The sequence below is a fragment of the Zeus faber genome, assembly GCF_960531495.2.
Source record: "Zeus faber genome assembly, chromosome: 4".
NCBI lineage: Eukaryota > Metazoa > Chordata > Actinopteri > Zeiformes > Zeidae > Zeus > Zeus faber.
The window spans coordinates 4,948,034-4,965,027 of NC_137191.1; the positions used below are offsets into that span (position 1 = coordinate 4,948,034).

The following is a 16,994-nucleotide window of genomic DNA, read 5'->3' on the forward strand; positions in this document are numbered from 1 at the left end:
ACGTGCGGAGATGGACGGGAAGAAAATGCAGGAAAATAGATCAGATTTGCAGTGTGTGACAATACTTGATGTGACACAGAGAGAGAGAGAGAGAGTACACCTGCTGAGTACACCTGCTGACACAACCGCTTAGTACGTGTAAGATGCAGAGAGGGTGAGTGCATGAGTTCTACATATGTGGTTTCCTCTGTCAAACATGGAGGAGGCAGCACCATGATCTGCGCTGACAAAAGTTGTTGATCTTTACCAAGTCCATGCCAATCTCAACAAGCCTTGCCACCATAGAATACCTCGGAGCCGAGCCATTCCACTGGCGTGACCACGAGTTTCGGCAGCCCTTCATTCTTCAGCAAAGTAAACGACCCAAAACATGTTTAAGTTGTGCCACCACTATCTGGCAAAGAAGATTAAGGACAAATTAATCACCTGGCCTGCCCAGTCTCCACACCTCAAATCCCATAGAACTTTGTATGGGACAAACTGGACAAGTCCAAGCAAAGCAACCGACAGAAGCCCTACATCTCCCGACATCTCTGCAGAAGACCTGGGAAGACATGTAAGTCCCCGTCCGACTGAAAGTTGTTTCATCAAACGCTGTGTTTGTGAGGCTGTTGAAAGGGCAGCTATGTTAAGGGACCTAAGATTGAGAGGCAACCTTCATTTTCAAGTCTTAACAAACTTATACAACATAAAACATTGTTAATAAAATATAAAAACAACCTAGTTTCCAGTCAGTGTACTCAAAATGTTGGCTGGTAGGCTGTGATGGGATGATTTTATTTCTAAGAAAGATTACAGGAAGAAATATTACAGTTTACCCACGGGAATGCCTGTCACAATAATTACTATATTGATTTATCGTACAATATATGGACATGACATTTTTCACCGTGATAATTGCACAGCGCCGGGGAGGGGGTGGGGTGAAAAGAAAAAAAATGCGACACGTTTTGTTGTTTTTGTCTCGCTGCTTCTGTCTTCTCGTCTGCTCTCTGTGTCAAGAGTTTCACTGTGGGCGGAGCTCAGGTAGCACACACACACACACACACACGCACACACGTCGTCCGTGTCAGTTGTTTCTTAGTGCGCACTGCGCATTCAACAGTGCACTCAAACACACCATATGCACGCCTGTCACTTTCAGCAGCAAAAATATGAAATACAAAAAAAAATACAAATGTTATTTGCGGTGATGACGGTAATGAGCTCAACTCAGCGGTGACGTCACGTGGCCACGGTATTGTGGCTATCGTCACAGCCCTAACTGGTATGGGAAGTATTGTGATAAATATAAGTGGCATATTCTATCTTTAAAATGTGTATAATACATAATATGAACACATGTTATCGGGTGTCCTTGGTCGTGACAGACAACAGCAGAAAATAAGGTGAGAGAACCAACAAAAAGATATCGAATATTATGCACAACAGGAGCTGTGGCCAGGCTCGTAGTGGATCAACTAATCTTCTGAGGACGAAGAATGAGGGAAAGAGCTCCCCGGCTCCTGACCACCGCTCCATGTGCAACATGACAACTGCCACGAGAGCTTCCATCTTCCGGGGACATGCAAGAATAATTCCCCTTATATTGTTTTAAGCTTCATCATCCAACAAAGAATTTTGGCAACGGTACAAAATAAACCGCCCCCCCCCCCCCCCCCCCCGAGAAATTGGGACGTTGTTGAGAATTCAGTTTATGCTGTTAACCACAAATCAGTGCTCAGATTTTTACCGTTGAGCCAAAGCAAGCAATAGCAATACCAAAGACGGACACCCTCGCGTGAAAAGGGAAGTACGACCACAAAGTCTTTTATCAAAAGTTGGGAGGATGTTAACTTCTTCATGGGGGACTGTGTCTTGGTAACTATGGCACCGAAATGAAGAGGGCCAGGTTAAGAGGAAATTATTTGGCCGACGTGTTGGCAGAAACACAGACGCACCAAGACATGCCTTGGCTTCCAAAAGTGTTTGGCTTCAAACTCTGCTTAAACATTCAGAGTCCCACTGCAGCAATATAAGCCAAATGTAAATGAGGCTGGCTACGGGGGACGTTTTTATTGGAGCAATGCTGGTTGTGATAGGGGATGGTTAGGGGAAGAGGGCTCTAGAGCCAAATGGGTAACAAGACACAAAGCAAACACCACCATTCTTCCATGTTGAGAAGAGACGAGGGTGTCAACAGAGGTAGCTAGCCAGGCTATCAGGGTTATCCGGATTAATTTGAGAACCCAGGCGTGACCAGCGAAACATGAAGGCAAGTGAATGCTAAAGCATCTGGCCTCATGCTGGAGGCCTCACCGCGGGAGAATGAAGGATAAAGGCAGAATGGATAATGTTCAAAAATGAAATTAACTTTGTAGTCTGTATTCTATTCATTTATTCCTGCACTATGCAATGGAACATTCGAGGTAGGGATGGGACATCACCCCTTTGTCATTTCAGATCTGATATCGCAACCTTTCAAGTATCTGCCGATTCCGACCTGGTGTACAAGCCTAAACCGGTTTGATTTTGTGCGAACCGGCATTTGTCATTATGAGACGTTCTGCCAAGTTACCGTATTGACCACAATATAAGACAGGGGTTTTTTCCCCCCCTGAAACTACATCTGAAAAAGGGTGTCGTATTATACCCGGGGTCTAGACTTTTAAACGTCAAGATACGGTAGAATAATTAAAAAATAAAACGTGTGCATTAGGAGGAGCGTTTCAATCCCTTTCTCAACATATATCCTACAATTGTCCAACGCTGACACACCGTCCTCGTCCGATCCACCACTGGCTCTCCACTGCTGTCGTAGTTCACTGGGAACCCGAAATCTTCCCACACGGTTGATATAAAAGAAGCAGATGGGTCTTCTAGCTCCTGTGGGCGGGACCAATTTGCACTCACCATCGTGTGACTGACTCGGTTCCGTTTCAAAATTTGGTATACCAGTGTTTGGCTTCATATCAAACCGGTTTGAAAATTTTTACACCGGCCCAACCCTACACTAAGCCGCTAATTTTCTTATGATAGCCATCTTAAATAGATGCTCAAACTGTTCTCCATTTCCCCAAAGAAAGAAATAAGTCACAATTACATGACGTGTATAATAACGCGGCTTCATTTTATTTAGGTACTCTTACATAAATCCACAGTTCACACATTCAAATATCAATTAAAGCCCAACTTGGCAAAACTCAATTCAATGCAATAATAGCCCTTTCCCGCTGCACCAAACACCCCGTAGCACCTGCTAACATCCAGCATTTGTCACCAGTGGGAAAGGAAAAACCCGGGTCTCAGTCCAGGGTCAAATGACCCTACAGTAGATCCCGGTTTTAATCGGCTCCACCTCCGATCGGCTCCGATGTGAACAGGACACCCGGATCGATCCGCTCATTTTGGCCCCTGTACCGGTGCGATGCGACGCACGTTGAAGTTCCGGACGCTGGCGCATAAATAGACAGGAATATCAGTGTATCATTCCATCATTTCATATCCCACTTAAGAGTCCAAAATGAAAATCTGAAGTTATTGACTTTTTTCCGCATGGAGGACAGTGAAATGTTGTGAATGGGGGGATGGCACCGTGGGGAGCACAGTGGAGAACCCCCACGCTCCCCGCCGGGCTCCGAGTCACTCCAAGCCGGTCCCCGCCACCAAAGGACCGATGTGCGTGCATGGAGTATCCGTGCTGCCGGTGCGCCACGCTGCTTCTACTGTAGTGTTGTTGGGTGGTTCATGAACGATCCGATTCTTTTGAACGGCTCAAAATACTTTTTTTCAGTTTTACAGTTGATGTTGTTTGTTTAAGTTCCTGTCTCCTCTACTACCATGACACGCCCTTTTTTCCGACGTGTTCATGACGTCGAACGTCATGCACCAAAAAAAAAAAAAAAGGCATTTCTCCTGGCAACGGGAAAGGTGTCAATCGTCTATTTTTAGCGGTATGAAACTAATTTTGGTGTGAAAACGGTATAAGATAACAAAAATCGGCAAGTTCTTTATTATGTTTGTCGTGCTGAAATGTCCAACGACTCCACCGCCCCTCTAAAATCTCACGTTGCATTTATTACATTCGGCTGTGTTGCTTTTGCATTCTGTCCACACCGCAGACATGATTTGCCATAATCGACCTTATTGCTGCAACCGTTCACCACGTGACTTTTCTGTACGGTACGTCCCACTATGTTGCTTCTACTTTACGGCATGTTGTGAGTGAGGTGTGTATACAATGCTACCAAAACAAGCACGCTTCACGGTAGCGCTCCGGGGGGATATTCATCAGACGATGGTATCGGATTACAACATTTTATTTTGAATATCGGTCCCGATAGCGAGAATGAATATCGGATCGGTACATCCCTAATTGAAGGTAATATAAGAAGACTAATTTCCAAATTTTTTTTTATTAACTCTGCCATCAGTGCAGCTGAAAATTCTCACATTTCAGTCTTTAATAGTTGACCAGCCAATACAACAAGTAGGAATGAAGGCATGGCTACATCGCGAAGCAGTAGGTGAAAATACCAGAAACACAAAACTGACCAGCCTTCACAGGTAAATTTACCACAAGTGCAAAAGCGTTACCGAGTTAACAATAGAGACTCGAGAGACTATTTGGTGAGATTAAACATCACTAATCATGCTGGGTAAAGAAGTTAAACAAAACAATTTTAAGCTCTGTACAATATAAACAAATCTATAGTTTTTCCTACTGTGTACATTTGGTACTCTTGCAGTTCCCACACCTAATAGGCAGGCTTGGACTTACCTTGGCAGGACTTCCCGGCCTGGCAGTGGGTCATGTGGTTGAGGACGTTCTTCATGGTGCGGCAGTGGGGGAGGGCGCAGGCCCTCACCTCCCCGTTGGCCTGCTCGCGTCGCTGGCACTTGTGCGCATGGAGCAGCAGTACCAGCTGCTGCTGGATCAGCTTGCGCTTCTCCGGGTCGGCTGTAGGGCCGGCCGTCGGCACGGGCACACCGCTGGCGCCGCCAACCAGGGACAACAGGGCGGCCTGTTGCTGGGGCTGCTGCTGGAGCTGCTGAACCAGGGGGCAGAAGTTCCAGGGTGAGAGAACAAAATATGACTCAACTGCCTTTTTTTAAACAGCTCTTAGGAAATCTGTAAAAATGTTGAAAAAAAATTGTTTCCTGAATTAACATCATTGTGCTAGCCTATCATCACCATCAGCACCTTGGTTTTAAAAATGTATTAATAAAAAAATTGTCCAACAAAAAATCTGTTTACTATTTGTCCTTTGAAAATCAAGCTTATCAGCTGGGCAGTTTATCAATATAACATCAACAATTACGATATGAGCCTACATATCATCTGGGATTTGAGTTACTCTAATATTGCTATATAGTCAAATACTGTATTTTCCTGGTCTTAAAGGCTGCATTACAGTAAAGGAAACTTTGCAGGCTGCCTTCTCATGACCTGCTTGGTCATGTCTACATTACTGATGATTGTTTCTAGAAATTTCTTGTATGTAAATATCTCTTGAAAGCACTAATAGTCATCCCTAAAATAATGTCAATTGATCAATATCAAGATACATATAAAATGTATGTGCCATTTGATTTTGTCAATATTGCCCGCTTGGCATTTTTTTCCTCATCACAATATAAAAAAATTATGAGAATAATTATTCCTCCATAACCGCATAGCCTAAAGCATATGTTATCATCAGATTTATGAGAGATAACACCCATATAGTTTTACACCTGAACGCTGTGTCGTTTGACTGACCATGTTTGGCACGCTGGTGGCTGCAGCCCCTTTGAGCTCGTTGGGGAAGGGGGGCAGGCTGTTGGCAAGTGCAGCCTTGTTCTGAAGCTGCTGGCCTGGCCCCGTGGCCCCCTGGCCATAGCCCTGAGAGGCGAATGGACCCCCATTGCTCCCCAGGCCGATCTGGACAGACGGATAGAGAGAAGGGAAGAGATGGCCAACAGTAGATTTAGCGAACCAAAGGAACAGACAATCTTGTTTTTTTTTAACACACACACACACATGCACGCACGCTACCCTTCGTGCCGCCAAAACAGCTCTGACCCGTGGAGGCATGGACTCCACAAGACCTCTGAAGGTTTCCTGTTCTATCTGGCACCAATACGTTAGACTCCAAGACCCTGTCGCCGGTTCACCGGTTGTGCTTCCGTGGACCACTTATGGTAGGTACTAACCACTGCATACCACATACATAGGAACACCCCACAAGACCTGTGGTTTTCTTGAAGTCAATATATTGGAATTTTTCAGCGTGAGAAATACAAGGTTGGCGTCTGAGCTGGTTGATATGAGTCTCACAGTCAAAGCGTCACAGTCTGTATAACAATTATAAACATTTTTTATAATATAATTTTAGTAATGCAAGTTATAACCTGGAGCTGCAACTTAATCACCATCCATGCCACCACATCCAAATCCTCAATCTGCTTCCTCGCTACAAGCACCGAACAGCCTCCACTTCAAGATTCAAGATTCAAGATTTTTATTTGTCACATACATATACATACTTCCATACATATATGCAGTGAAATGTAATGCAACGCACCCGGTGATAGCACACAATATGTCCTAGGAAAAAGTACAAAAATAAAATAAAATAAAAAGTAGAAAATTCCTTTCTAATAGACCGACTAACTGACTCCTAAAATGTAATACAGTAAGTGGAATACTTATAGAATAAGATAAAAAATATATAGAATAAAATACAATAAAAAATAAATTGAAATAAAATGGAATAGGTTGAAGGAATATGGCTATGTATATACAGATATGTGCATTTAAAGTGGCATGTGAATTAAAGTGGCATGTGAATGTGAATAGTGTGAGGTAGTGTTTGGGATAATACAGCACAGTATACAACAGTAGAAAGTAACCGGAGCGCCGGCGCAGGCGACCGCTAGGGGCGGCGCCACTATCGCCATTTTATTAATAAATAGAAAATGCAACTTTTATATCAATCCACAGTTTTAATTTAAGCCATTTAAGTGGGCTACTACAGATAAAAAGGTATCTACCTGATCCGTAAAGCTCTGCAGTAGACAGCGCAATGGATGAGCCACTTCTTTTGTGGCGTAAATGGATATTTTTCCACTATTCTACCATTAGTAGATTATAAATTTGGACATACAGTGAAGGAGATCTAAACAACACATGATCCCGCAGGTGATACGATAAAAATATTGCATAGAGTATGGTGGCAAATATGGCAATATTTGATTCAAGATTCAAGATTTTTATTTGATGTCATCGAATATCGGCCCAAGCCTACGGCCATGACCAGTGACCGGCCGATCAGTGTCAGAAATATCCAATTCTGCACCGGTCAAATTTTACACGCCCGATACAGTGCTCATGTACTTGTACTCGAAAAATGCTCTGAAACTCATACTAGATACAAATGTAATTGCACAGTTAAGGCTCAAAAAAGAGAGCAAATAAAGAAAATGTTGGCAGTTTGGAAGTACTTCAAGGTAAACGAGGAAGATTAGATAAGTTATTTATCTATTACCTGACAATATTCCAAAATTGTACAGACCGCTTATCTATCGCTGTCACTACAGAGGAGCGTCTGCTCTGGTTGTACGCAGTGCAGCTCATGAGCTCCGTTCATGATGAAAGCTTTGACTCTTTTTTTGAGGTTGAGGTTCTTGACGAGTGTTTCAGTAAAACAAATCGTTTGATTTGATTGGTTTAATGCACGATGAGCAAAGGAGGACTTCCAGTGAATGAGAGTGAGAAGAGTCTGCCATTTATTATCATACTTTTGTTTTTGCAATGATTGCAATTTTATTTTTGAATGGTAAGTACCACATTAATATAATTGAAAGGAAGATTTGCACTTGAAAGTGAGAGCAACTTTCATTTAAAGTTTAGAACTAGACATTTGCATGTTAGTTGTACAGTATGTTGTGTCCTATTAAAACTTAGTGAGAGTTACAGGTATACTAAAACTTGGTAACAGTCCCATATTCTGATTTATTGGAATTCACTGACCGTTCCATGTTGTATTTAATTTGATTGGAACTCAGGGATAGTTTCATGTTCTATTATTGTTCCAAAGTGAACAATAAATACAGTGTCAAAGTCATCAATCTCACTATTGTAGTAGCTGAAAATTGCAATTAGTCAATATGTGCAGGTGTCCGATCACGTGTGCGTGATGAGATCACGCAATGTATTTATCATTTGGCGTGCAGCAGATATACCTAATGAGACTGAATGATAAAAGAAATGTACTTTTACGATCACAAATATTAACTCAAAATGATCGGACAATAATGTAAGTTATTTACTAATCAATGTTTTATTATAAACATAAATTGAGTGACAATCAGAATCGGCAGATCAGACTTTAAAACAAACAAACAAACAAACAAATAAATAAATAAATAGATAAATAAATAAATAAAAAATTCGGACATCGAAATTGGCCAAGAAAATTGCAACCGGTGAACTTCTACCTCAAACTAGAGATGGGACTGATCCGATCCAATATCGGTATCGGGTGCAGATACTGACGTCATTCACTCATCGGATATTGGACCGATGTCGCCGATCCAGATTCCATTTCATAGCTTGCACTGGACCATGAACCTGCCGTTTTATTTTGTTGATTAAATGGTCTGCCTCCTCAAGAATACAACTATAATTAACCTGTATAGCGCAAATAGGGATAGGAAACTGCCGGTTGGAGTTGGGCAACCCGTCACAGATTGAAGCAGCCATTCAGCTATGTTGGTCCTCAAAATAAAACGTCACGATTCCGACGTATATAATATTGCCACAGAGCTACTGGGAGTTGTAGTTCTATTTGCGCAGCTACATACTGAAACGAATCACTGGATGAGGTTTAAAAATTACACAGATACTTCGGCTTGCCAATTGCGTCCAGTTTAAACCAAAGGAATCCTACGTCAACGCCATATCGGAATGGGCAAGACTGGCCTGTGAACAAATATAAATAATCGGCGGAGCTGCGTTTTCTCCGGATAAAAAGCACTATAACTTTTACATTTCTCAACCGATTCAAGGGTTTATAGTAGAGTAGAGTAGAAAAAATGTGGGTAGAAAACAGTTTTGAAATAAAATTGTTTTTCTGGTATCGGAAGCAGCATAGGTATCGGCATGTATATCTCGGAATCGGATCGCAAATTAAATACAGTGAGAGATCGGAGCATCTCTACCTGAAACTGCTGGCAGATAAGGCCAGGCACCCCCACCCCTCCAAGGCAGTTGATACCATTCCAGCAGGTTCGACAGACCCAGCTGAGACAAACAGCAGCTGGCAACCGTTCAACACAGCTGAGTCAATGTGCACCTCTGCTGCTCTCGGAAACACTCCATGCACAGCCAGGCGGCACTGTTCCCAGTCATCATCACACCACTCCACCATCAGGCCAGACGAGAGGGCGTGGGGTGCGCGGAGGACCGTATTCACTGAATTATCCTCACTCATTAACTGGCCTCAGTAAAGGCTCTGTTTTATTGTTACATACAGTCGTGATTTTGTGCAAGTTGTCGGTGTAAAGATTACGAAGAAGTGCCAAGGTATCCAAATAGTCCAGATCTTTGTACAGAGACGACGCTATCTCCTTCCTTGAATTCAACGCCATCTGGTTAATTTTTTTTTGGTCAAGCGTGGATGATTTCACAGATTGTACCTGCGGACCTCTTTGGACAACGCCAAACTCATTCATAGGCGTTTTCGCACCAAACAGTTTTGAGGACTCCCTGAGGGGAACTAGGAACTGGGGAGGTCCCCCAAGAACTACATACCTTCAAGGGCTATTTTTCTGGTTGCATTCACACTACCAGTGGGAACTCTGTGAAGTTGCGTCAGCCAATGGGGTTTCAGCACGACTTCCGTGATTCATGTTGTATTTACTTATGTATCACCAAATTCGGTTTGTGACCTGTGATTTGAGGCAAGAAATAACCAATCCAGTTGCTGTTCTTCACTCCTATTAGATCTACAAAACGTGATTTAAACACCATTTTTTTGTTTCATTAATTGAACATTGAAAAATTTAATAAATAGCTTTGGAATACCTATCTTTATGAGAGCTTTAGAATACCTATCTTTCCCAAAGTGTCAGAAAGGGTACCAGGCCAGCGAAAGCGCGGAAGGTTCTCTCACACACACACACACACACACACACACACACACACACACACACACACACACACACGTCTATTATACTATTATACACACGTCATATACATGTGCACAAGAGTTACATCTCGTACAAAAATCTCCTCACAGCATAAAGGAATTCCTCCCGTTGTTTTCAGGCTTTCAAGTCACTGTGGGTAACGTGATAATTACAAGGGAGCTGCTTAACTTTACAACACATACAAATAAACAGGCTTCCTCTTTAAGACACTTTACCCACCCCCCAAAAGCCTGGGTGTCAGTGTCGCCTTTCACAATTAATCTCAACACAAACTGTATCCCCTTTCAAGGCCCTCTCTGCCCCCCCAAAGGAAAGCGCCTCTTCTTGTGTTTCTGATCACTTCAGCATGTTCGGTCAGATACGGAGCTGGCTGAACAGAGGGCTTCCAATTGATTTCCTATGAATCCACATTCGAGTCAGCCAAAGGGTAAACAATCCCCAATACCTATTATACAAGCCTATGCCACACACTCTAGGGGCGACAGTGTCAATATCAACAGCCTGCAAAAGGTAAAGGTAGCGCTGCCAAGTGTGGAACACATGCATTTCATTCTTTTGACTTAGCCAAGGCAAACAAAGAAAAAAAACGAATGCACACAAGCCAACAAGACTCACCGCCTGCTACAGAGATGCACTCTGTTTATACACAGCGCACATACAAAACTGCCAGGCAATGTGTGACGAAATTTGATTGTGCCCTGCAGTGAGTACAGAGTTGTATGAAACCAACTTAAAAAGTTTTATGGTCGGCTTTGGAACATCTCAGCGCTAATAAATCGTCCTATTAAGAGCTGCATAGGGCTAGCATCTGAACAAAGACAACACAAGCTTGAGGAATTCATAGTTATGCTAAACGAGTCAGGATAACACCTCGCAAATAGGGCTGAGCAACACATCGGTACAATATTGTAATTGTAATACGAGACTAGATTTGGGATTACGAGAATATTGTCATACAGTTAAAGGTTGTGTATTTTCTGAACTTCATAGACTGTTCTAGCTGTTCGAACCAAAGCCTCTGAGACTTGCTTGGTACCAATATCCACATGAATAATGATTCGGGATGTACCGATCCAATGTTCGGTATCGGGTCCGATATTGGCCGAAGAGACTGGATCGGATATTGGAAATATGTTATAATCCAATACCGTTGTCTGATGAATATAACCATCAAACAAGCTTGCAGCCTCGTTCAAAACATTCACAACATGGTGTAACATAGTAGAAACATAGAGTACCATCAAGAGAAGTCATGTGGTAACCAGTAGCAGCCATAATAACAGCCATATGGATTGAGTAGGCAACCATAAACAAATTAACAGCTTACCCCCAAGTCACACCAAGAGCACCACGCCAGCGGCAGATACGCTGCCATGTTGATGTAACAATTCAGACCAGCTCCGTCAGGCGGGCAACTACGCGTCATGCCGCGAGGCTACAAGACCCCTTGGGTTTCTTTACAACTCGGCTCTATTTCTCTCGGGCTGCACAGGTAAACTGGAGTGTATATCCCCATAGACGTACATTCAAAAGATATGTTTAGTGATTTTATTTAATATTGAATTACCAAACCTGGTATAGATCAACCACATAATCTAAAATTGCTGATGTACAGTCCTAACGTGGATTGCTAAGTTAAATTAACAAACAAACACATTTTTTCCCCACAAGTTAAACCTCTATAACGTAAAGAAAACATTATCATTCCAACAGGGAAACAAATATCACGCCCAGGAATAGACTTTAGATTTTACTTCATACTTGGGAAGTTAGTTTTGTAGACTTTATTGGTCTAGTATACTGTGCCTGTCAGCAATACGGACGACAGTGGCAGGGGAGGATGGTCTCCTTGCTGCTTGTTGTCAACTATGTGTGGGCTCTAGGCAAACTGAATTTTTGTAGTAGAGAAATCTGTCAATTAATGAGAGAGAGGATGCTGGGATCAGTCCCAGCGGTGTAGGTACCAAATGTGCTCGGCCTGGCAGATCGGCGAGGTAAACAAGGTATCATTCTCCATATTACAAGTCAGTGTACCATCAAAATGATTATGAAGCCGTTATTTTAAGGCAAAAGAAAAAAGTTATATAGTGTTGCTTTAATTACATTTCACTCAGGTTACCCAAAAATATTTTGTTGGACTATGTAAGTACTGAAAAATTCTTCTCATTGAGTAAGTAGTTGTATAGCAGACAAAAAGGGCTTTTGATACAGTTATTTATGACTAAAATAATCTTTGTCAAGTGAAAGGTTGTAGTAAATTAAAGGTCTTTTCATAAATTTGTATGACTGAATTTGGGTTCATTCAAAGAAAGTGTGATGAGGGCTTAAAGACTTTAAAACAGTTCCATTATTATTTATATATTAAAGATTTTTGTTTCCCTGGCACAAAAAGAAACATCGGTATCGACATTGACTATGGGCCAAATTGTTATTTTAAACATCGGTACCGGTCCAGAATTCCACAATGGGTGCATCTCTAATGTTTATGAAATATACAAGAATATATCCGTTGCATGTTTTTCTTCATTTAATAATTCAACCACAAATAAATGATAAAAAAAATAAATAAAAAAATCAGAAAACACTTCAATGAAAACGAAAGAAACAGCTCAACAAATACACATAAATATACATTGCGAAAATCTCCATGAATCCTCCACCTCTGGTGAATGGGACAAACCCGCCCCTGCCTCCTCCTTCAGACCCACGGAGAACCACCGGCTCTGCAGCTCTCCTGTGCATAGCCACAAAATATTTATAGATTATTACTCATTCCAGCAATAAAAAAAGTGTTGTATTCAAGCCAGTAGCTTGTGTGTGAATGAACGCTAAACTCACAAATGAATACAACTACGTTAATGAACAATTCAAGTCTCCAAATGCGAATAAAATAAAAAGCAAAGGGTTTAAAATGAAACCAAAGATTTACTTACCCAGTAAAGGTTGATACATTCCACAATTTCTAGTTTCAGTGATAGAAATTCTGGAGAGTGCTGATTTGGGTAGCAGCTCGTAGACGGAATGAAGACGCAAGTCTCTATAAACTGACGAATGGACAAACGTGTGACGTCGCACTGATGTGGCGCTTTCGGTGTGAATTGGGGGTTATTAGTAGTTTGACAAAAAAATACACGAAATCGGCAGATACTAAAGGTTGCGGTATCGGATGTGAAAGTGGTATCGTCCCATCCCCACTCGTAGTTTTTCCCCTCAAACATCTCTTGCGTGTAAATATCTTATGAGAGCAGCAATACTATTATATTAATATTTCAAAATTATCGATATCAAGATATTTATCGAAAAATGTGTGATTTTGTCAATATCACCCAGCCCTATTGTCAAACATAGACACATTATCAAGCACATGAGCATTTCTTCCTCCCAAGAGTCTGTCTTCCAAATAGTTCAGTTTCTTAGAAAAGTTTTCTTTGCGATGTGGAACACATCCCACCCACACCTTTCCTCAAAAACAATAAATGACGTGGTAAGTTTTGTAAAGTGATAATTTCAACGTTCTTCTCTCAGGTGGCTCAGTGGTTGGCACTGCTGCAGTTCTGGGTTCAAACCCGACTGGGGCTTTTCTGTGAGGAGTTTCCATGTTCTCCTCATGTTCATGTGGGTTTGCTCATTAATGAATATTAGACTGAAGACACTCCTCCCGACTAATGTTTGGGCGGGCCTTGAAATTTTTGCTGCCGATCGATCGTCACCCAATAATCGAATCGATCGGCATTATCGTCTAAAATTAAGTAGCCTTTCTTAAAATTCTCAGATCTTAAATGTGAAACAATACAACATTTAAGTATGGTAGTGTTAAATAAATAAAACAAAAGGGATTAGGCCAAAATGCGCTTCTCTGGGACAGTCCCCGTTTATTCAGCTTGACGTTGACTTTGTTGAGGTTCCGTGCCAAGGAGACGAGCATGTTCACCTTCTGCGGTTTGAGGCACCAGCAGGGGGTGTGTATGTTTCCAGCGGTGTTAGCGGATCTATATAATTATTAGTAGTGGTAGTAGTAGTGGCCTAGTTGTTGTTTTTAATTATTATTTGGCTATTATTATTATTATTATAATTACAAAGCCCCTTTTACACAGCCTGTTCAAGCTGGGGATGTTGCGCCTTTATTCCACCTCGTCGTTCTGTGTAAAAGGTACAACCATGGTTCTGCAGCAGCTTCACATGTTCACCTCCTTTACGGAGAAGTTCCCACATGGAGAAACAATCTTAAAAAAAAATTCAAGTGTCAAGTCCCGTCAGAGCCTTGAGACAGAATGGGCTGTTACGGATATGGTGCGGTGCGCTCCGGTGCCGGTGCACCGCCGGCCGCAGCGCTCAGTCAGTCGGCACTGTCCTCACCAGGGACTACAGCGGTTGTTAAATTCGATCATTCAATTTTTTTTTTTTTTTAAGCATTTCAAATAATAACTTTATTAAAGCGGTGTAATTCTCCTCACCCGTTTGTGATACGTCACACTAGAGGCCAATGCTGTTGTGTTGTCAGAGACAGCGCGATTGTTGCAGGGAGAGGTACCGTCGGCTTTGTTTTAGAGGGATCGTGTGGTGTTAAAGCAAACATGAAACAATATATGTTTATTTACAGGAAAGGTAGATTATTTCATACATTTTATAAAAACATTAAAACTGGTGATTATGTAGTTTTTTTGTGCGTGTGTCGGTGACCGCCGTTAACCGTCAACCCCCCCCCATTATGAAAGAACCGGCCCAGCCCTACAGCCAATGCCCTTGATCCCCCACAGGGATCAATGAAGTGCATCTTTTTCTTCCCACCTGTCAGTACCAGGGTGTCTGCAGTTCTCAGAGAGTTAAATGTAATACCTTTTAAGACCTGCAGACACCCTGTGTGAGTCAGAGATGGATGTGATGTGCACGTAAATGTGACTCACCTTGTTCATGTTGCCCGCCTGTTGGGTTGCGTTCAGATTGCTGTGAGCCCCCATCTGCTGCCCGCCTTGCGCGAGCGTCTCAGCCAACGCGCTTCCTGCTCCTGCGGGGCCCGGTACTGGCCCCTGCATGTTCTGTCCCTGATATTGCATGCCCGCCACTCCGGCCCCGCGGCCTCTCCCAGCACCAGGCCCCGGGCTTAAACCGCCATTCATCACCTGCCCGGTCTGGGGTTGGAGCCCGCCGTGGCCCTGGCTGCTACTCATCATGGCCTGGTTGAAGCTTGCAGCGTTCAGGGTCATGGCTCCTGGGTTGCTGCTGTTGTTCTGCCCTGCTACTCCTGTGGGTGTTCCTCCCTTCTGGGCCTGGGGCGATATGTGGCTGTTGGGGGAGCCCTGGCCCAGTGGGCTTTTCCCTATCGGTGTGCCAAGCTGTGCCCCTATGCCGCCAGGCTGAGGGCAGGTCGAGTTCAGCCCGGTGCCGGCGAGACCGGAGGTACTGCCAGCTCGTAAGAGCTCCGACAGCTGTTTGTGCTTTGCGGCAGCGTCGGGGACGATGGCGGTGCCCCCCCCTCCACCGAGGCCCGTCACTGCACCACCATTAGAGGGAATGCCACCCACCAGGCCCAAGTCTCCTCCGTTAGGGATCAGCTCATCGGGAAGGTCGTTCTCTAAATCATCCCAGGACAGAGAACCCAGGTCTACTAGGAGAGGAGGCATAAAAACAGGGAAGGAAGAGAAAAGGAGAGTTAGGTAATGCTGTTCATCATACCTTGTGAATTTACCAATGACTTTAAAGTACTTCATTGTTTTGATGAGCTGCTGACATGTGGCCCAAAACTCTCAGAAATGATACAGTTGTGGTCAAAAGTTTTCATACACTTGTAAAGAACATGTATGTCATGGCAGTCTAGAGTTATTTTTCTGTGATGGAATGATTGGAGCACATACTTTGTCACAAAAAACATTCATGAATTTTAGTTATTTTATGAATTTAATATGGATCCTCTGAAAATGTGACCAAATCTTCTGGGTCCTTTTAGGAAGAATAACGCAGAAATCCTGGGAAAAGATGGCTTCGATGAGGCAGTTAAGATCAAGAAGAAAATGACAAGACAACAAGAAAAAAAAGACGCATGTGCTGTGCCTCAACTTTGTGTGGGAATGTTTGCAAACCATGACGAAGAGAAAAGAATGTTGACGTTTGGAATATTTTACAAATAATACACACAATTAGGAAAACGGCACTGATATTTAAACAGCTGTACATGTGAAATGTAAAACAAAGACATTTTAATAAAAAGGGGTAAGGGGAAACTTGTCCACCAGAGAAGTTCTGTTGAACAATTGTGTTATTGGGCTCCTTTATTTGAAGTTGTACCAGCCAAAATAAAAATAATACAACAACCGACATTGGCTTTAGCTGATGGCTATGGGACGCAAATGTGGGTATTGCAGGCAGATTTAAGCAGCTTCATCCACTTGCCATCAGTTGCCACTGGATGCTTTCATGAATATTCAGGCAGGATCCAGCACTTGTAATGAGGCCACTTGGCCCACACACTTCCCAACATAAACACAGGCTACATACTCTGCCTGCCTCCCCCGTCCCTCCCTCGCATCAGGCAAGCAGGTGCTCCATCTGGGAGAGGCATGGCCAGGGCCAGGCCATCCGTCTTTACCTCTCCCCCTTCAGTTCAACCCTCTCAATTTTTTGCTTTAATCGTGTGCGCTCAAGGCCGACTGTCTTGCTGTATTGAATGGAGATTAAAAACCCTTGCTAGTCTGGGGTTCCTCGTCTACAGGCCCGAGTTCCAATGCTTTAGATCGCTAGCATCTATGGCTGAGTAATGTTAAAAAATGACGATACCAGTACCAATACCAGTACCCTAAAAGTGATACTGATACCAATAGAGTACT

At 42.9% G+C, this 16,994-nt stretch overlaps 1 protein-coding gene across 1 annotated transcript in view; it reads right to left on the reverse strand.

Moving 5' to 3' along the window:
• The window catches only part of crebbpa (CREB binding lysine acetyltransferase a), a 72,828-nt gene that overhangs the window by 37,698 nt on the left and 18,136 nt on the right, over positions 1-16,994 (reverse strand). Inside the window, exons 2-4 of the mRNA XM_079998563.1 lie at positions 15,078-15,775; positions 5,741-5,902; positions 4,760-5,030 (exon numbers count right to left, since the gene is read on the reverse strand). Coding sequence (XP_079854689.1) covers positions 4,760-5,030; positions 5,741-5,902; positions 15,078-15,775 — 1,131 coding nt within the window. The remainder of the gene's footprint in view (positions 1-4,759; positions 5,031-5,740; positions 5,903-15,077; positions 15,776-16,994) is intronic.